The 22,339-nt window shown below is 37.0% G+C and overlaps 1 protein-coding gene across 4 annotated transcripts in view; it reads left to right on the top strand.

The window, feature by feature from the left end:
• Positions 1-22,339, top strand: part of LOC105249826 (E3 ubiquitin-protein ligase TRIM9) — a 102,538-nt gene that overhangs the window by 77,049 nt on the left and 3,150 nt on the right. For 3 of the 4 annotated variants that reach the window (XR_003122939.1, XM_011255574.3, XM_025409765.1), the window contains 6 exons: positions 3,301-3,396; positions 4,050-4,443; positions 6,028-6,060; positions 15,460-15,632; positions 19,675-19,813; positions 21,361-21,591. Coding sequence is in view for 3 of the 4 variants with exons in the window: in XM_011255574.3 (XP_011253876.1) it covers positions 3,301-3,396; positions 4,050-4,443; positions 6,028-6,060; positions 15,460-15,632; positions 19,675-19,813; positions 21,361-21,591 (1,066 nt within the window). In the remaining variant the exon portion in view is untranslated. The remainder of the gene's footprint in view (positions 1-3,300; positions 3,397-4,049; positions 4,444-6,027; positions 6,061-15,459; positions 15,633-19,674; positions 19,814-21,360; positions 21,592-22,339) is intronic. The other variant, XM_011255576.3, reaches the window with a different exon arrangement.

The raw sequence follows: 22,339 nt of genomic DNA on the forward strand, positions 1-22,339 counted from the left end.
CGTATAGAATAATAATTTTACAATATTCAAAATATCACCGTGGGCTTTTTTTGTGCGCGAGTCTCGATGAAATGACGAAGAGCATTCGCGGGGTGATCGATCGAGGGAATATCTCGCCCGCGGCGACGTGCTGGATAGCTCGTCGTCCTGATGAAATCCCCGAGAGCTCTTTTCATGCTAATAAGATTTCGCCGGTCGCGCCCAATGGATACGCGCCAAAGCGCGAGGGAAAGGACTGTCGTCGACGTCGTCGTCGACCGTGTTCGGTACGGATGAAACACCGAGAGAAAGAGAAACGTACAAAGAGAAGTGCGCGTCTCCGAACACCTTTTGTCGACGCTTTAATTCGATATTTCGAGCGCGATGCGCGATACCATGGGTGAGAAAAATAACGACTTTCTCCTTGGACGGGGGTTTTAAAGGACATGCGTGATCCACCCGGATATTCATTTTAATTTCCGATACGTTTTGCCGCAAAAATACTTAAGGATGTGTATTTTTCTATTTTCAAAATATTGAGAATTTAATGAAAATTGTACAGAATGTCCTTACATATGTTTAGAATCTTCAGTACAATTTTTAAATCGATTCACTAAAGCGTTCACAAGTTGTAAGGATTTTAATTTGCACCGAATTAACATGTGTTCTTATGGAAATGTATAACCACGTCGATTCAAATGACAAAAACACATAGAAATAATATTCAGAATTTGTTTAAAATTTCCAAAAGTTTAGATACAGAGGAAATATTTTGTCAAATAATATATTATACAAGTACTAACTGGTTAAAAAGATATTAAATATAATTCATGTATCTGTCAGAAGGCGAAATTCTCTGCCAAAAGTTAATTCGACTAACAAAATTCGGAATATTTCAGTAAAAACGCAATAAATATTAAAAAATACATCTCTGCACTGTAGCTAAGATCAAATTATAATGTTCCACGCAATTTTTCATACTCAAAATACACCAAAAGTGGATATTCGTATAATATTCGAGAAATTGAGAAAAATGTATAGTTTTGAACTTATTTTTTGATCAATAATCCTAATGAATTGATATTGATTTGGAAATCTTGACAAGTGGAAAATATTAATGACACTTGTTGCAACTTTTAATTTTACATTTGATTAATGCTTAGAATATGTATCATTTATACATTCATAACATACACATAACGAAAAATTAAGGACGTTTTGTACCTATTTTCAAAATATTGAGAATTTAATGAAAATTGTACAGAATCCTTACATATGTTTAGAATCTTCAGTTCAATTTTTAAATCGATTCACTAAAGCGTTCACAAGTTATAAGGATTTTAATTTGCACCGAATTAACATGTGTTCTTATGGAAACGTATAACCACGTCGATTCAAATGACAAAAACACATGGAAATAATATTCAGAATTTGTTTAAAATTTGCACAAGTTTAGATACAGAGGAAATATTTGGTCAAATAATATTATACAAGTACTAACTGGTTAAAAAAATATTAAATATAATTCATGTATCTGTTAGAAGGCGAAATTCTCTGCCAAAAGTTAATTCGACTAACAAAATTCGGAATATTTCAATAAAAACGCAATAAATATTAAAAAATACATCTCTGCACTGTAGCTAAAATCAAATTATAATATTCCACACAATTTCTTACTCAAAATATATCAAAAGTGGATATATTCGTCAATATTAATTTTCATCTACTTTTTGTTGGGATTGTACATAAAAATATCCTTAAATAAATGCACCTAATCAAAACTGAAATAGAATATATTAGGACGATGTGCGAAAAAATTCTTATCTATTAATTATTAAATCAAGAATACCAGAAATGGAGGAATGCGTTTATTGCACGTACCGTCCGATATTTTCCTGTAATCCATGGAGGCTTTATCGCAAACTTGTGCTAGTAAATCCGCGTCTTCCTTGATGAATGCTGGTGCCGGTGGTATCGCGCGCATACTGCATACGCGATCGCATCCCATTTCGACTAGCATGCATTGTCGTGTTAAATGGAAACTGCCAACGACGCGCGTTGGTCTCTGGTGAATTCGACGAAATGCGCCGTCCGTTCGTACGATCGATCTGAAGGTATTGTCCGGCGAGGAAAGTCGAGAAATGAGGAAAATGATAAACGAGAATTGTGGGAACGATTCCACGATATTGCGAGACGTTCGACGCATTCTCGGCCGTTGTAAAATGATAAATTAAATCAGAGTTGTTTAAATGTGCACCGGCTACCAGATTATAAGTTCTTCGACGTTGGCCGCGTAATGTTATTAATCCTGAGCGCTACAAAGTATTTTACATAAATGAATAAGACATCGATTCTTTCTCCACTTGGGAGAGAAGTTTGAAATTGTTTTACGAATGAAGATCCAAAAAGAATTCAAAATATGGAAATTAATGCGTAAGAGAGCCATTTTTTACGAAACTGTTGCTCGTGTACCTGTTAAAACAACTATTTTGTATACTAATTAATTTAAATATTTTGAAGGATCCAAAATTTTTATATCGATAAAACGTTGACTTCTATAAAAATTCGGCGCTCTTTTATTTGAAAAAAATTACAACATAAAATATAACTGTTTTATTAAATTTGTGGAACATTTTCAAATAAGGTATCTTGAATTTTGTTTATATTTCATTTCGTGTAATATTAAATCAAGATATGTCGGTGCACGCTATATATCTCGAGTTTAGTCCCAGATTTTTCTCGGGCAAGGTAACGCTGTTACCTTTTTCCGTCGCGAGAGAAGAGCACTTTATGTCGTTATTGAACAAACAACGATATGTACTTAATACTCGTTCACGAAAGCGTGACTGTTTGCGCGTATGCGCGCTCAATACAAACTCTCTATATGTGCTGCCTATATGTTTATCCACTGGGACCAGCATAACATATCGATCCGATATCGAACACTCGCGCAGTATATAATTTATCTTCGTTAGTTGCCAATGTCTCTATCTACAATTTACAGATATATTTCTGGATGATTTGTTACACGAAAAAGAAAGACTAGAGAGAGAGACTACAAATATTATATAACACATACACGCGCAAGATATAATTTAATTCGCAACCTAAAAAGATGAGATTCTTTTCTATCATTTGGTTTTACATAATTTATTTTTTTCTCTCGGAAATTTTGCTTGAAAGTGGAAGGACGAAGGGATGCTCCCTTCGTTCTACATCGGTATCTTCAATTTCACGAATGTTACGTCCATATCACGTTCGCCGAATCCCCTTCGAATCACCGCACGTTCCCTCACGTGTCGCGAATTTCTGCTGTTACAGACGGAGCTGTCGCAGAATTTGCAGCAGCTGTCGGAGAGAGCCCGCTCGACGACGGAGTTCATTCAAAGGCTCAAAGGAATGACGGACAAAGTGCATGTGAGTATACCGCGCCTTTGACGTCCGTTTTAAATTCCGTGTCGGCGGACATGTCACGCGGTACGGTGCCGTAAAATTGCGAAAAAATATGGCGTTAATTATATCAGTCCTCCGATGCCGGTGGGGGGATTCGTTTCCGATGGCCGAGGGGGTAATTCGGATGCGCAAAAAACACCCGCACGGCTTATCTTACATTCGCGGAACAAAAGCTGACAGATGAAATTTCGTTTGATATCAGCGTCTATTTTTCACCCGCTTGTACTTTGCTAAGCGGAATAATCAATTCGATATCGCGTTTCTCGTTCGTGATATTTTTTTTTGCGCAAACCTTTCTTCTAGATTCATACATTCATCATTGATATAAAAAGTGCGATGCCTTTATTTGAAGATTAATTTTCTGAAACGGATTCGGAAATAAATTTTTATAGACAGCTATTCTCCGATAAAAAATTGTGTCTTTACAATGATTCTGACGCGACAAACTAGAGATAGAAAAAAAGGAGCTTTGCGAAAACGATATATCTCTCACTGAATATATCGATCGGAGCAGGAAATGTAATTTTTTTTTATCTACAATCTATCTCTCATCTCTTTTTTTTACCGGATGAGCTATTTCCCGATATTATAATCGAGCGGACCAACCCTTTTCGCAGGAGGAATGCATGGTGCTCGAGGGAGAGGTCGAGGATCGGGTGGCGAACCTGGTGAGTCTCCTGCAGGCGAGAAAGTCGCGACTGATCGAGGCCGCTCGACAGACCCGCGAGGCCAGGGTGCGTTCGTTGCGTGACCAGGTGGCCAGATGCGCCACGCACCTGCAGACGACCACGGCGCTGCTCACCTTCTGCATCGAGGCGCTGAAGGAGACGGACAGCGCGGCCTTCCTGCAGATTGGCGGGATGTTGTCGGTGCGAGCGGCGACCGCCGCCGGCTCCTGGGGCGGCGCCGAGGGTGTACAGGAGATTGCTCGTCTGCCATTGCTGGATCTCACCCTGGACGACAAACCGCTGCGTCGTGCCATCGATCAACTCACCTTCGTCCAGCTGAAACGTGAGTACGCCACACTGGATAGATGCAATTTGTGTGTAGATTGAGTTTTTTTCCGAACGCCGGTCCCATTCGCGGTGATGCGTGCGGTCGAAAATAAATTTATCTATTTTTTTTTATTTCCCGATTTTTTAGATGCTAACTTATAACACGAGACAATTAAATAACGTGGATATTTTTTTTTTGTATTTGAAACGAACGAGCCCTTTGCATGCTATACTTATTCGCGTTTGATTTTTATAAAACGTTATTGTATTTTAATAAATTTACAGCCTCTCGTGCGCGATCGATTTTATCGAATCTGTTACTTTTTACAACTCGTATAAAAAAACTTTTCGGTTTAACTAGCAAAACTTGATTATTTACGTTAGTAATTTTGCTGAACACGAGACTTTGGAAGTCTTAATTAATTGCTTGGAAGTTTAGTCGAAGCACGATATCTTAGGATCTATCGCGTTTAGAAAGAAAGTTACTCGGGAGTCAACGATATTTAACGTGAGAATCGTTAAATAATTTTGTTACAGAAACGATAAGTACATAATACTTTGACTCATTCCTTCTATGCTCGTTAAAAGTGTCTACAATAAAATCTTGCAATCTAGCGTTATAAATAACATTATCATTCAAAATTAGATGTTTAAAAATTGTCTAGAAAAGAAATCTTCATTCAAAATTATCATTCAAAATTAGATGCTTAAAAATTATCATTCAAAATTATCATTCAAAATTAGATGCTTGAAAATTGTCTAGAAGAGAAATCTTCAAAATATAAAATCTCTAATTTTTTAAATATTATATATTTCTCGGTCAGATATATTTTATAATAACGTAAATATTTCGTAAAAGTCTCAACTTGGAATCCACTGTAGTGGCTTGAATAAATTAGATATCCTTCCATCACGAGACCACTCGCGGAAACATCTCGTTGGCTCCTTGAAATTCATCCATCTGGTTCGTTGCCCGAACTGGATTGTTCATCGTGGTTCATCGAATCCTATAGTTCGCGTGGCGTATGTATGTGTCTAGAGTAAAGCATCGGACCTAAACTCATTCGAAAGACGTCTTCGTACACGCTTAATTGACTCGTAACTCCTCGTTTTCACGACTACACCGGGATTTCGTGGGGGCGATTTATCTTTGCAGCACCGAGCTGATCGCGCAACTTTGTGCTTTGCACGAGTCTTGCTCGCTGATAGTCGTTTTATCTTTCAAATGGACGAAACGAGAGTTCCACATGCTAGTGCAATTTCGATTATCTCGTTACGTATATCCTCGGAAAACGACTGACGCGATGGCTAATTGAATTCACGTATGTGGATAGATTAAATAATAATTTTTTAAATAAATTTTATACGCGCTCGTTTATTAATCGACTTGAAAAATATCGGAATTAAAGTAATAATTACGTAAGAGATGTAATTTTACGCGACGTGATAAATGATCGCTTGGATTAACGAGAGAAAAAAAACGAAAATATTCGAGTGAAAACGACTTTCGAACGAGTTTCATTTTGACGTTGTGCTTGCATGCGTAAGTAAATATAAATATCTTTACACCGATTACAAATCGCTCTATTGTTGGACGCAGCGTCAGAGGGGGAGGAACGATTTCCAACAGCAGGTAAAGAAAAAAAATCCAGACACGGGAGATGCGACTAGACATCGATTACAGTAGCGACAACAGAATCAAAAAGGAAAAATGAGAAAGAAAAATAGTAATTAAGAAAGATGAAGGAGGCGTCGATCTTATCCACCCGAGTCGTCTAGACGAGGATCAAGGACAAGGGGGGGAAGAGGGAAATCGCTTAATAATTTTACGTAGCCCCCGGGAACGGCTCCTTTCAAGCGTGCCTCCTCGCTCGCCGTCAGCCTTGCCTACGCTAAAACGTTTCAAAAGCGGATTAATTAGGTACCGGCTTTGCAGTAACTGCCGTAACGATCGAGGTATTAACTCGTTACAAGGAGACATCCTCTACATCCTTTCCGCGTTCGCCAAGGATACGCATCTCTCCGGGTCTTAGATGCCCGATGTCGGGTCGGGAAATGTTAATCGCGTCTGATTAACGTGTTTACGGATGTACGGATAACTTAATAATGCTAGGACGTAGAGGAAATCGCGTTAAGAGGTAGACATGGCTCGATTCATTCGTGTGGTAAATAAAATTATCGATTTCGTCGACTCGATTTTACTTGGATGGAATTAACTCGTGAAATTGATCAAAGCCCTCGCGGTTGAAATTAAAGGACGCGGAAGATACTCGGGGAAGCTCGTTTCTGTTTGCTCATTATATCTTAACGGATTTGCAACCGCGTCAGGATTTCTAATCAGGACTAGCCTCCCGAGAAGGAGAGGAGTTAATGAAATACAAATCTATTTAACGAAACTCGATAAATGATTACGAGGTCGAGGAAAGCGCGACTTTGCTGGCTTCTCTATCAGGACATTTAATTCTCGGGCGATCTTGATACAAATCGGGTATATACGGAGGGTAATACCAGAAAGTTTCTTCATTACGCGCAGTTTACTCGTCAAAGAGCAGCGCGTCTCAGTTTGTTAAAATCCGCGATACTTGATTGGCAGTCACACGGAATTTCATTTACTTAACCCGGCTTTGCAAATAGCAAAGCGAGGAATGTGCCCCGCGGAAACTTCCAAGTTCGTCGGGATTTCGCGCAAAGTTTGCGACGAAATCGTTCAGGCGAAAATTTCCGGAATCTAACGAATGTAATATATTGGAGAAAAGTATGTATATGCATATATATCTTTGACATTGTTGCTCGACTTTCTTTTTTTTTTTCTTTAAATTTCGAGCTTGTGTTTCGCAACCATCACTCTAGTACCATAGATCACTCTTTCAATAGATTTTATATTGTAAATTTATATTAATAAATAAAAAGATTATATATTAATAAATAATTGTTGAAAATAAAATAATGAGGAGAATGAGGACAAAATAAATAACTTATCAATAATTTTTAAAAGTATTTTGCGTCGAGTTTAATGATTCAAAAATCTGCAAATGTGCAAATGCTGCAATAACAGCTGCAACGCGAGAAATTAAATTATCGACCCTCAGCACGGTTATAGGGATGACGAACGATAGGCAAGGCAAAAATGCGAAATTCATTTATCGTTATTTGCGCGCGCTCGATCTGCGATTTCGATCTTTTATCAAAAGCCTGGAACGAACATCGAAAGTCGACGATTTTTTATTATCATGATTTGGAGCAGGAACAGCAATCGACGCGGTAAAACTCTGTAACAAGTGCCTCGTTTTCTTAAATTTCAATTTTATTGCGGTGTTTGATCCGGTAATTCGACTTTTACGACACGAGAAATTGCGGAATTTTTCGGGACACCGCTAAATCTTATTGTTATCTGCTTTCGCGATTATAGAAACGATCGAACCGTCGTATCATGGAGCTAAAAGTTTGTCACTGTCGGAAATTCATGCGTCTTATCAGCTTCAGTTTTATAACGCGATGCAATCACGAGCATGAATAATTATTGTCCAATAAAATATTATGATGATGCTAATGCATGTATGTAACGGCACAAATGGAAAACGAAGAATTTATCGTATTTATCGCATCTCAACTTCAAAAAAAAAAAGAAGACAGACAGATAGCGTTATTTCCTGTAAAGTCATTTTTTTATTCATTTTATTAAACTCTTAATGAAAAAAATTTGCCTGAGTCAACGTGTATATTTCTGATTTATATACTTGATCTTCCTAAGTTTCTTTCTATGAACAGGAAATAGAGAACGAATCTGTCCCGACATCGGGCGGAAAATTAAACGCACGCTTGTCGCAGACGAGGCTGATGACCGTACAATGCGACGTTAATGTCCTGTACGTACGTCTCGTTGAGATAACACGCGAGTAAACAGGGATTTTACCTCCTCGCTGGCAGATTAATTCGCTCATTAATTTATGCGACGTCGCAATCACGCTTCATCGTCAACGCCACTGATCGCTTTTAATAACGATTCCCTCAGAGTTCATATCATATATTGATTGAAATAATAATTTATAGTAGTTTATATATTTTTAGAAAAATAGTTTGATTAAGCTCTTCTACATTCAATAAAATAAATAATATTTGTGTATAATAATAATATTTATTTAGAAATATTTTATTAAAAAGAAACAACAAAAAATCACTTATTATCATATTTATGAAAAAGTAAAAATTAATAAGCATCACGAATCTCAATTCAAACTGTATTAAATTTCTCTTTTCTTTCATTTTATTAACTTTTACCACGGCTGCTCGACAGGAGAGCATCAATCTATAACGTTGCAAACTCGAGGAAGAGGAGTTATCGTATCATATCGAACCGAATCGAAACTATAGTCGACGGACTTTCAGGAGTCTAGGAGAGCTAAGAAGCTTCTCTCAAACGAGATCAGTTGTCTCGCGTCAGAAACGGAAGTGTCGAAGCGAACGTGATTGTTACTTTTGCGTCGACGGTGAAGCGTGAAAGATCGTCTTCGGCGGGGAAGTTCCTCAAGATCACGGCCGGCTCTCGCGAGAAGACCATTTTTCGCGACGTCGGGAGCCGTCCATCCTCCGTGAAGTTTATTTTCATCTGTCGGCAAGTTTTATCAACGAGATATATATATATTTTGCGCGTGATACATTTTAACAGGCTATCGGCGCGCTCGCGCTCCTCTCCCTCTCTCCCTCTCTCTCTCTCTTTGCTCGTATCCGCCCTTATCGATGCACCCTTTTTCCGCGTTTTTCTCACAAAGAGAACAGAATGAATGAGAGAAAGAGAGAAAGGGTGACGGGGTCTATACGGATATCGGGTATCAGCGCGACGCGTCTCGCGTCGTTCGATAAATCACTCCGATATGGGCATAAAGTTTCGCTGGCGTGTCGATTCACGTCGGACCCATTACAAAACTGTAAAAGGGGTGGCCGTAATAAAGAGAGACAGAGAGAGAGGGAGAGAGAGAGGGAGAGAATTTTTTTTAGCCGCAACCCTTTCGTTGTTTCCACACGTCTCTGTCGAGGCCGATCCTTTCTCGGAACGGGAGATCTTCAAGTCACTCGCGTGCACCTGTCCCATCCATTAATTCTCGCTTTTACGAGCGCACCCTCGTAAAATGATCGATATTTCACGCGGTCTCTCACGACTTTTTTAGGCGGTTTTAATTGACGCCGCGGTTTCGTTATTTCCCGCAACCTCCCCCTTCCCTCTCCTCCCTTTCTCTCTCTCTCTCTCTCTCTGGGAATTTTTTATTGTTATTGGGTTGGATCGTAAACGTTAGCGGTACTTTGAAACGTTACGCGATGGTAAATTCAATTAACGCTCGACACCCAAAATAATCGTTTCAATAAATCTTGGCTGCTTCGCTAAGGATCCATTAAATATATATATATATATATATATATATATATATATATATATATATATATATCTGTGCGTGTCATATTTCGAAATTGGCATTGTGAGAAATAATCGTCGATGCTGACTGTAATACCTGGGGATGTCGCACGTTGATAACACCGACGTAAAATCCGACGAAATCCGGGATAATCGATAGTAATGTCGACGATATAGAGCGAGCGGAACATGGCGCGGCAGAATTTACCGTTCGAATGGCTCCATCGAGGTTCCACGTCGGATTACACGAGTTTTTGGATCGCGATAAGCGATGAAACAGCGTGAGTTTATTCTCCACCCGCGACGTTCTTACCCCCCGTTCGGCATAAATGACTTTTATCTCGTCGATCTTTATCGCGTCCCACGCAAATTATGCGATCTTACTCGGGATTGCTCCACGAAAAATCAGATTTTCAAGGTATTTTTTCTCGAACGACATCATTTTCTTACCTAAGACTACTTCTTTATCGGAAAGACTGTTAAGGATGTTTTGTACCTATTTTCAAAATATTGAGAATTTAATGAAAATTGTACAGAATGTCCTTAGATATGTTTAGAATCTTCGGTACAATTTTTAAATCGATTCACTAAAGCGTTCACAAATTGTAAGGATTTTAATTTGCACCGAATTAACATGTGTTCTTATGGGAAACGTATAACCACGTCGATTCAAATGACAAAAACACATGGAAATAATATTCAGAATTTGTTTAAAATTTGCACAAGTTTAGATACAGAGGAAATATTTGGTCAAATAATATTATACAAGTACTAACTGGTTAAAAGGATATTAAATATAATTCAATAAAGTTAGCCATGTATCTGTCACAAGGCGAAATTCTCTGCCAAAAGTTAATCATTTCGATTAACAAAATTCGGAATATTTCAGTAAAAACGCAATATTAAAAAATATATCTCTGCACTGTAGCTAAAATCAAATTATAATATTCCACACAATTTCTTACTCAAAATACACCAAAAGTGGATATATTTGTCAATATTGATTTCAACTACTTTTTGCTGGGATTGTACATACAAAACATCCTGAGCCAGAATTATCGTCAAGCGTTCAAACGGATGAACATTGTTTTTAAATAACTTTTTGTCCCGTGTATTTAAATGAAAATTGACATGTTTTTCTTCCGTAAGCTTAATTGTCGTTATTAGGAGTAGGAATAGAGAATAATTGTTTTTCAAGAAAGAAACAAAGAGAGATAGAGATAGAGACGACCTCAATTTGCATTAGGACTCCGTTGATTCAACGCCGAACATAGTTATGTAACGCTCGTGCCATTAGCCTAATTTCATAACGTCAGATACCGCAGGGACCTTAGAGCTGCAGAGTAGAACGACTCTCTCCAAGGATACGCTGAACTCCATGACGATTTGCTGTCAAGCATGAAGCCAGTTAATTATGCATACACACGTCGAGTCTTCCTTGACGTTGCAGGAGACAAAACACTATTCCCAGTGTTTTATGTCTAGTCTATTAGTTTATATAAAACAGAATTAACAGTTTATAAAGTTCGCAACGAGCTTCTCGAACTTCACTCCCTGTCTATTTCACGTGACATTTCGCAAAATTTAAACATAAGTAGACTTAACATTTTGATTCGTTTACCGTATAAGCTTTTTAAGCCGAGTTGTGATAAAATATTCAATACTTAAATCAATTATCTTTTATCGATGTATTGCATGACATGTATATATAATTTTTACTTTGAACTTTTCCTCTCTTCATCGCAATTTATTCATATCGCGACAGTTTCCCATATAAAGATTACATTTTTCAATCCCATGCGAGAAATTATATTTTCCCATTATGAAAGATTATATTTGTGAAGAGAAAAATGTGATTTTTCATGCATCGCGTATATATCTATTGAAAGAGCGCATTAAATTTGCTACATCATTGAATTCACGACAATTTGATTGAAATCGGAAAGATGATTTCGCAGCTTCCATTGGCTTTTATTCTATAGAATTATCAAAGGCAGTATTTTTTCGTTAGCGCGAGTGTATGAGATGTGCCATTGAAATTCCGTTTTTTTTTATTTTGCACAAAATATAGATACACTTTCGCAAGTCCAATCGATCTATCGATCTCCGACTCCGTGTTTATCTGTCTTTTCATCTATTAGAGAAAGCAGATTTTATCAAATTTCTAATCTAGATCTGGATTGAGCAGAATGCTATCTATTTATAGATTATCCTCGAGTAAATATCGATCTCGAAAATGAACGAATACGAAATTATTCTTCAAAAATGTAGTGATAGAGACGAGATCTTATTCAGCAGAATTCTATCAAAGAACTGATGTGGTCGCAGTTTTTTTACTTGACAGCATCAATCGACAATGGCAGGAAAAAAAGACAAGTTTGGCGACATATTCCTTTTATCCTGACGGCGGCGTGTTTGTTGAGCCTTGGTCTTTTCGACCAAGACGTGTTTACTCCACGGTCGCGACCGCCCGATCGAATTATGCTTGCCGGCACATCCGGAATCGAGGACCGAAACGGACAGGGAGCCGACAGCTCATCGCGTCGAGAGTGTTTTCGGGATAAGTTTGCGCGAAACCTCATGCGGATGGCGGCGCGCACCAAGAGGAAATGCTTTCGGTTTATTAGCATGCCGCACAAGTTAACCGACGAGTTGACGACCCGCGTCGCGACGCGCCGAGTTTCCACTGAAAGCCAGATAATTGCATGTAGAAGCATCAACGAGACCTCCTACAGATCGCGTTGACGCTCTTGAAAGCGGACTATTTCGCTAGCATTCGCGTATTCGGTCCATAATGAATCGCTAGATCCAACATCAATCGTTTCGAACTCACTCTCTTATGATGAAGACAACACGCGGGGATTTATCTAGAGAGCCTTACGAAGAGAGAGAAAGAGGTATCATTGATATAATTTTCCATTTTAATCGAAAATTTTAAATATTTGGACAAATTGTCATTTTTTTAAGGATGTTTTGTACCTATTTTCATATCGAGAATTTAATGAAAATTGTACAGAATGTCCTTACATATGTTTAGAATCTTCAGTACAATTTTTAAATCGATTCACTAAAGCGTTCACAAGTTATAAGAATTTTAATTTGCACCGAATTAACATGTGTTCTTATGGGAAATGTATAACCACGTCGATTCAAATGACAAAAATACATGGAAATAATATTCAGTTTGTTTAAAATTTGCAAAAGTTTAGATACAGAGGAAATATTTGGTCAAATAATATTATACAAGTACTAACTGGTTAAAAAGATATTAAATATAATTCATGTATCTGTCAGAAGGCGAAATTCTCTGCCAAAAGTTAATTCGACTAACAAAATTCGGAATATTTCAGTAAAAACGCAATAAATATTAAAAAATACATCTCTGCACTGTAGCTAAGATCAAATTATAATGTTCCACGCAATTTTTCATACTCAAAATACACCAAAAGTGGATATTCGTATAATATTCGAGAAAAATGAGAAAAATGTATAGTTTTGAACTTATTTTTTGATCAATAATCCTAATGAATTGATATTGATTTGGAAATCTTGACAAGCGGAAAATATTAATGACACTTGTTGCAACTTTTAATTTTACATTTGATTAATGCTTAGAATATGTATCATTTATACATTCATAACATACACATAACGAAAAATTAAGGATGTTTTGTACCTATTTTCAAAATATTGAGAATTTAATGAAAATTGTACAGAATCCTTACATATGTTTAGAATCTTCAGTACAATTTTTAAATCGATTCACTAAAGCGTTCACAAGTTATAAGGATTTTAATTTGCACCGAATTAACATGTGTTCTTATGGGAAACATATAACCACGTCGATTCAAATGACAAAAACACATGGAAATAATATTCAGAATTTGTTTAAAATTTGCAAAGGTTTAGATACAGAGGAAATATTTGGTCAAATAATATTATACAAGTACTAACTGGTTAAAAGGATATTAAATATAATTTATGTATCTGTTAGAAGGCGAAATTCTCTGCCAAAAATTAATTCGATTAACAAAATTCGGAATATTTCAGTAAAAACGCAATAAATATTAAAAAATATATCTCTGCACTGTAGTTAAGATCAAATTATAATATTCCACACAATTTCTTACTCAAAATACACCAAAATTGGATATATTTGTTAATATTAATTTCAGCTACTTTTTGCTGGGATTGTACAAAACATCCTTAAATAAAAGTACGCATATTTTTCACCTAATATCCCGTAGCTTTACAAGAAACAAATTATCATACTAACTTGCTATACTAATTATCTAACTTTAACTTATCATTTCGCGATACGAAGAATCAATTCGATTCGAGTGTGTTCGGGAAATGTATACCTATATATATCCCGAGATATCGAGATTTGACAAATTGAGATATGGTGCTCCGCACCGGTAGTTCAATACATTTCTGTCGGACAGAAATCTAGATAGTAGCCGCGCAGTAATTTGCACGGCTTCGACTTGTACCTTAGACAGTCGGCATCGAATGGAATCGTGCGGTCGCGCGGCAACGACCAAGTTCCATTCGTCGTTAGGAGAAACTCGCGGCAAATTCGGCAGCCCGGAACCAGTTTAAATTGTGAAATTATTGCCGCCGAAGGTCATCACCGGCAATCTGGCTTTGGGGCAAAATCGGATTGGAGCCAAGCAATTTCAGGTCATGCTATATTTAAATATTAGCCAGCAGCGTTAAAATCATCGAATTAGTAAAACCGTTTAACGATCTCCACGTGAATATATTTATTTTATCGCCTTTTTGCGATCTTATCCTCTTCAATCATTTCATTGCGTTAAATTGTCGAGTTTCTCAAAGTTTCATTTGTTTTCGTGATGGTACATGATTATTTCTTCTATTTTACATATGAATATATATTATAGATCAGCTTTTTATTTATTTCATTCTAATTATTTACATTTAATTTCAATTTATTTATGATAAGTTTCTTTTTACTTGTAAAGCTACCGTCTTAAAGTGACTCACAAACGAACTTTGCCGATTCGAAATTTATAAAGTTAAATGCTTTACCTAAATCCTTTCCCGTTACGAAAATGCGGAATGTTTAGCTACTTATTTGGAAAACTTGCTAAGTGTGTACAAAGTTCTATCAAAGTGGAAAATTCCGGGATTGCAAACTTTTCTTAAACAGGTGCAACGTTTATAATCTGCTTACAACTTTATTCTCACAAGTCAACTTTAGCTCATAAGTTTGATCATATTCCTCTTACAAATTTATCATACCTGTGTTTCCACCACACGACTACTAATGCGGTGTATTTTCTCTACAATTTCGAGAACAAAAGATTTTAAATTAAGCAGAAAATTTGTTATTTAGTCGGTTTATCCTCGTTCGTTCAATAATTGATATGACAATTAAATCTCCACCGAGTTATCGCGAATGTTACAATATTAGAATTAATCCCAAGTTTCCTCATCTCGGAGTTAAACGACATTATTAAATCCAGCATATTACTTTACTCCCATGTTTCCACATACATACACACATCAAGCACACGTGTTCCACATGTATACACATATACACTGTCGTAGTTACAGCAACGCGAAGCGCTACTTAAACCGTCTCGACGCACGTATTTCCAGCACCCGGAGCGCCTTTACTGATCCCCGAAGAGTGTAGCGCCGAGAACAACAGCGTCACCGTTGCCTGGCAGCCGCCACCTGGGCACGGAATTATAGGCTGCGCCGGACAGAGAGGTCCCGCCATCGAGGGATACCTCTTGGAGTTGGACGACGGCTGCGGCGGGGAGTTCAGGGTGAGTAAACACACCCCCGTGTCCCGGAGAAATTGTACTCCGTTTGTCATGGAATCGGTGGCCAGACGCTCGGCTCGAGTCCCTCGGAGCGAGTTTCTCGAGATCTCGGCCCCCGCGAATTTCCCTCGAATTCCTCGATGACACTTTACTCTTCGGATACTTCGTCGCGCTTTCCGTTCGCTTCTTTTTTTTTCTTCTTTTCTTTGTCGACGCGACGGACGTCCGGCTCCGGTGTTTCTTTCTTTGTTGAATGCTCTCCTTCGGTCGTGTCATCCCGTCGACGATGACGGCGATACGGCTTTGTCCAACAATGGGACACTTCAACGTTCTCACGATATTTTTCGTAGAATTGTTCCGGCACGAAAGACGGCTGGCATTAAATAATATTTGACGTTTGTTATTTCTTCCGCGGACATTTTCAAAGTGTCATATCAGCTTTCTCATATAGTGCGATCGGTATAAATATTTTTCATCGATTATATATTAATTTTTTTGGGTTTAATTTATTTTCAAGATGGAATCACGAATCGATCCTTGTCCGTTTAATATAGAAATTCGTGATGTAAATCGAATTTATTATAAAATACTGTTGAAGTTGTAATAAAACACTAATTTTATTGGAAATGACGCTGCGAGAGTATCCATTAGTTTCACTCTCGAAAAGTTAGAACGGAGTTTCCTCGCGCTCTGACGAAAGAAAGTTACTCGTATTGCAAAAATAGTAAAAAAAGACGGGACTGTACGTGGCAAGAAATTCGAAAAGATTGCTTGTACATGTTGAACTAAACGTGACTGTGTAAACTGAGAAAAAAGGGATGTCAATTTTTTTATACTTGCAGAAATTCTAACTTTTAATCCCCCATAATTTTTTTTTATTTTTTAAAAATATCTATTTAAGTACAAAATTAATTGAAAAATAGCAGCATTTTCTCTCTTTAGAAAAAGAAATCATTGTACATTTGATTTGATGTATTGATTTCTTTGTATTTTGGCGAAAGAAATTTATTCAATTGTTGTCAATTTTATTATAACACAATAATTTATATTACACGCAATATCAAATAAATGTATTTTACACGGATGTCCGGACATTTAATAAAAGCAGAGAGCCCAAATGCATAAAAAGCTATCTTTCAATTTACCCGGAAGAATAATATCGGCTATATAACGTGACACTAAAACGCGGTGAATCAAAGAAAAAAAACGACGACAGGATTATAAAGTCCTTTTCGATGCAAATTTGTTTCGCGCGCTGCGAAATGAAAATCAATGCCGATCGCCCATAAAGTTGATATCTTCTATGGAAATTTTTGTCGAGTAAAAGATCTCTTCTGTCCTGTATCTGTTTTCGATGCATTTCCGGCGAGGATGGCGAGGCTAACCGTCGCATTTATTCTCGGATCGGGCTTTACTCGGCCGAACTCGAAATGCCGTCTTTCGCGTTTTATTGATCGTAAACGCGAGCACCTCCCCTTCTCCCTCAAAAAAACTGTGGCAACGATTACGGCTAATAATTCAGCCTAAATAGTGCGCTCGAGTCGCGGCATAAAAGTCGGGGATTAAAAGGCAGTCTCGCGCAGCGAATTCATGAGCCAAGTTTGAAAAATTTGAGAATTAGTTCGGCGAATGAAGGCATTTTAACGCGCTACATTAACCCTTTACGCCCGCAGCATCCACAGCGATACATCTCTAATTGTCTGTATGATAAGAAAATTGTACGTAATTTATAACAATTAAAGTCTTTTTAGTTCTTTTGCGCGTCTAAGCAAGTATCTACAATCATATAGAACCGATTTATGAATTGGGGGATTTTTCCTACTCGTAGATAAGGACTCGGTATTTGAGGGCGTTAATTGAAATCCGCAATTTCAAGATTCGGAGCTTACACGTGAGAAATGAACGAGCCTTTCGGGCGATGGCAATTATTAATTACTGACGACGATATAGCTTCGTTCATTAGAAGTTTTTATCAAATGACGGTAGTTCGAACCGTCGAACTGCAACATAATCCACGATATTAATGTGAGGCTCTACCGATGGACATAGAATTTTACAGAGTTTTGTCTTCCATCGCATCGGGAAAGGAAAAAGTTGAGCAAAAAGGAAAGGTCAGTTGATATATTATAAAGATTAATCTTTTTCATACGCAGTTTTTTAATATCATTTTTTTAATACCATTGAATTTAATACCATTAGATTTAATTCCTATAAATATCATTTCTTTAATACCATTGAATTTAATACCATTAGACATAATTTCTATAAATATTTACGCTACGTCAAAATGATATAGCGGATTTAAAAAAGATTATACGGTACCCTTAATAAAGAGAAGGATTATTTTTTATTTCATAATATAATATCGAGTTTAAACTTCATACGTAAACTTCGTAATAGCTTCAGTTAAACTAAATTATACATGTATAATATGATAATGTTGAAATAGTCTTATATGCGAGATTATACTAATCCTTCTCACATTTCGCGGAGGTTCCATTCTAGAAATGATCCGCGCGGAGGAACGTAACATGCTAAATCCGCGGCAAAATCGACGAAAATAGCACGTACATTGCTCCGTATCATATATATATATATGAATATCCGTTTGCACAAACGTGCTCCGGGTCGGGCTTGTAAATCGCGCGTCTAAATTTTCATGCATTGTTAATAATGCACCCGGTGGGGTTGGATACCAGTGCTCGTTAACGAACGGGGCGATACCGCGAATATAAATCGTCCTCGTTGTCGGCGCTCTCCTCCTTCTTCCTTCTTCCTTGCCCGACTCGACGCCAGTCCTCCTGATGGCCATCGGAATCGCGCGAACTCCCCTCATCCCCCTTCTTTTAATATTTAAATCGAGCTCGTTCGCGCGCAAGTACAACGCCTCGGGTTTCCTGGTCTCTGGTTTCGGTTTCCTCCTAGTTCACCGTCTCTCCGACGTTCCTGCGGAATCGTCCTTTAAGCTTGCGGCGAGAATCTCCTTTGACGGATAAGGATCGAGTTCACCGGTAGATTTACACTAATTTCCGGGATTAATTTCATCTTTATTTCATGTGTTATTTTATTTAAGGAAAATGTGCAAGATATGCAAGAGCTCGATTTTTATTTCTGATTCAGGAAAAATTTGTAATAGCAAATTCGTTTTATAGCACGCTTTATATATTTTCATTCAAATCCCAAATTTATTATGTTTATTGCGTGTATCAAGGTATTATAATTATACCTTGTACGTTAAAGATATATATATTTTTTTAATTTAATTTTTATTATTTTTATAAATGTTTCTATGTATCTTTATTATTATATTCTTTAGATGCATGTTTAAAAAAGATTAAAGAAAATTGTATATATTGACAGTGATGGAAAAAAACTATCAAAAAAGATTGAATCATATATTTCAGTAACTTATCGCGCAAAACTTTGATTTCAATATAAATCACATCTCGATTTGTTTATGTGGCTCGACCAATCGATAGTACCTTGACATTTTTCTTATAGAACAGTTTGGATGACAGATAAACTCCACTTATTCTCGTTGATCTATGACAGCAATGTTTGTTTGCCATTTTAGTCGAATCGAGTTGGACATTTTGATCAAGCTTTAATATTAGTCGACGTATAAAAATCAGTCTTGAAATATCATATCTTGAATATTTCTAAATAAATTATTTCTCTCTTTTCTTTTTATACATTATTATTTTTATTATTATTTTATTATTATTATTTTATTATTATTTTATTATTATTTTTAATATTTTTTATTTTATTTTATTATATCTTTTTTTATTATGCTTAATATATTTTATATTATTTTTTTTCCAAACTAATTAATACATAAAATTAATATATCAAACTAAATAATATTATATTATTTTTTTAACCTAATTAATATACAAAATCAAACTAAATAATATCATTTTCAAACTAATTAATTATTCTCGCGAATATATCGCGAATATATCATTGTTTCTCTCGAGTAACGGCACAGATTACTCGGATACAGTTGCAAGCTACAAATTTACGTTTGAAATCTGATTCGCAGGAGGTATACTGCGGCCGTGAGACTATCTGCACCGTGGATGGGCTGCACTTCAACTCGCTCTATAACGCCAGGGTGCGAGCCTTTAACAGCGCCGGCGAGGGTGAATACTCGGAACTGATCGGCCTTCAGACCGCGGAGGGTGAGATTCTTCGTTTTCTTTTCTTTTCACGGTTACCTGGGCCAAATGCGCGGAGGCTTCGGCTGGAAAACCGGTGTCGCGTGGAAGACGAACGGTCGTAAGCGACGTCGATTTTCCACCCGTGCGTGTTCCTCTCTTTTTTTTCCGCGGCACGATCGCGTGATCGATGAGATAGACGGTGGACGCACAGAAACGACCGCGATAGAATGCCCGCCGTGCGGCGTTTGCGGAATAATGCGGGCGACAATTATAAATGACTCCCATTTTTATTTTCGTATGTTTTGGACACGGTTTCTCGGAAATATTTGATTTTATTATTATTGAGTCTATTACATAAATATTTCAATGTTTTTAGCATCGCAGAGAGTTAGATGCTAATATCTTGCAATTTTTTTGAATGAGACAAATGGACTAATAACGAATATTGAATATTCATTTATTATCCAAATTAGAATTTTTATTAATATAATAGATATAATGACAATTAGAAGGCTCGTGTATTGCAATGCAATAATAATCAACTTAACATTAAAGGACAATACGAGCAAATTAATAAGTTAGAAATAAAAACAATTAATTATAAGTTCGTTTAATTAAAAGATCACAAACGTTTTGACTTAACTTAGTCTTCTTCAGTATGATATTTAAACAAAAAGCAATATATTAAATTGGTCCGTAATTGGTCGCAAAATACAATTATAAACTAGTCAAAATGTGAAACAATCATCAGAGCGTAGATAAAGAATAATAAGAAGCCCTCAAACTTCTACGGATCGCATTTATACGTTTCGACGATAGGAATTATTCCAATTTAATATATTGTTTTTTGTTTAAATATCATACTGAAGAAGACTAAGTTAAGTCGAAACGTTTGTGATCTTTTAATTAAACGAACTTATAATTAATTGTTTTATTTATTTTTATTTCTAACTTATTAATTTGCTCGTATTGTCGGCCCTTTAATGTCAAATTGATTATTATTGCATTGAATTTTTATTATTTTTTCATAAAAGTGGACCAATTTTCGTGCTCATTATATATTTTTCTAAATGAAATATTAATACTTAATGAAATCGTAGAGGAGAAGTATCTGATTTTTCATATTTTTCCAGATTGTCAGTAACTTGTAGCGTTCGCTTTGGATGAGAATTAAATATTAATTCTCGACAACCTCGCGCGTCTGACAAATTCTATATAAAAGTCTTAAATGATTTAACATATTGCGTAATATGTAAGATACGTCTCCCCTTTCTCACATTGAGATTTCACAATCGCGTCACGTCGACCTTCGACGTATCAAATTCTTCAATTATTTAGCGGCGTAGAAAATCCGGGTTTTCCTCCCCATATCGTTCCTCGTCTCCCATTAAGATTCCACAATCCCGTCACGTCGTTATTAACATCGAGTGCGGCGGTGATGTCGAATTCCCAATAACCCGGCACTTCGATATACCAGGCTCGTGTAACGCCAAGCGTGCAGTTCGTTAAGCACGCTTGCGGATCCGTATCCGCGGAATATTAATCGGAGCTCCTCTCTGGTTTCGCAGTGGCGTGGTTTTCGTGGGCCACCGGCGCGGCTGGCATACCGCAGGAGGTGTCCATATCGGAGGACGCGATGAGCGCGTCCTGCGAGGGCTACGAGCACCGCGTGGTCCTCTCGAGCGTCGGCTTCTCGCGAGGGGTCCACTACTGGGAGCTGACTATCGATCGCTATCACAGTGACACCGATCCGGCCTTCGGTATCGCCCGGGCCGACGTTTCGCGCGATCAGATGCTAGGTAAGTCCAACGTTGTTCTCTCTTTCTCTTTCTGTCTTTCTCTCGGTGTCTTTCTTCCTGGAAAAGGAGACGAAGCTCGTGCGGTTTATCCGGTGCCGATGAAATATTCATGCGCCACCCGGTACATCCTGGAGATCCCTGATTTGTTCGGAAATTCGGAGGCGAGAGACATATGTACTGTGTTTTCCCTTGTGTATTTTTTTCCGTATCTTTCTCTTCTTCTATCTCTTATATGTCGTTCTGGATGAAGGAAAACGACGATTCCGAAAGCGCGCGGTTGTGCAAGTAAAAGAGAGAGATACTTTAATCCTTGGACACGTGGAAACCGGATCAACGCTCTTAGAGTTGATGAAAAGACCGTTCTTAGCTTAACAAACTTTACGGAAATGTGTGAAATAAAAAGTCCACAATATCTCTCACGTTTTTCGCGATTTTTTTCTAAAATATTCTCCACAGTAACGGCGTAAAATCAATAATAATGATTTGCTTTATCTGTTTCAATTATTTCGAGCGAGTAAAAATAAAAATAAAAGTAAAAATGTATTTAGGAAATTGTTATTTTTACGCTATATCTTAAAAATTTAAATATTTTCTAAGCATTATATTTTATTGCTTATACAAGAGGAATATAATTATTTCGATAATGATTATGCGAAGTCTCTTTGTTTTTAAAGAAAAAATATTTATGATATATATTTATATCCATTTGTATATATTTATTTTTAATTCGTAAAATCAACTATAAATT

Source organism: Camponotus floridanus, unplaced genomic scaffold (assembly GCF_003227725.1).
Source record: "Camponotus floridanus strain SB8 unplaced genomic scaffold, Cflo_v7.5 scaffold28, whole genome shotgun sequence".
NCBI classification, from domain to species: Eukaryota; Metazoa; Arthropoda; class Insecta; order Hymenoptera; family Formicidae; genus Camponotus; species Camponotus floridanus.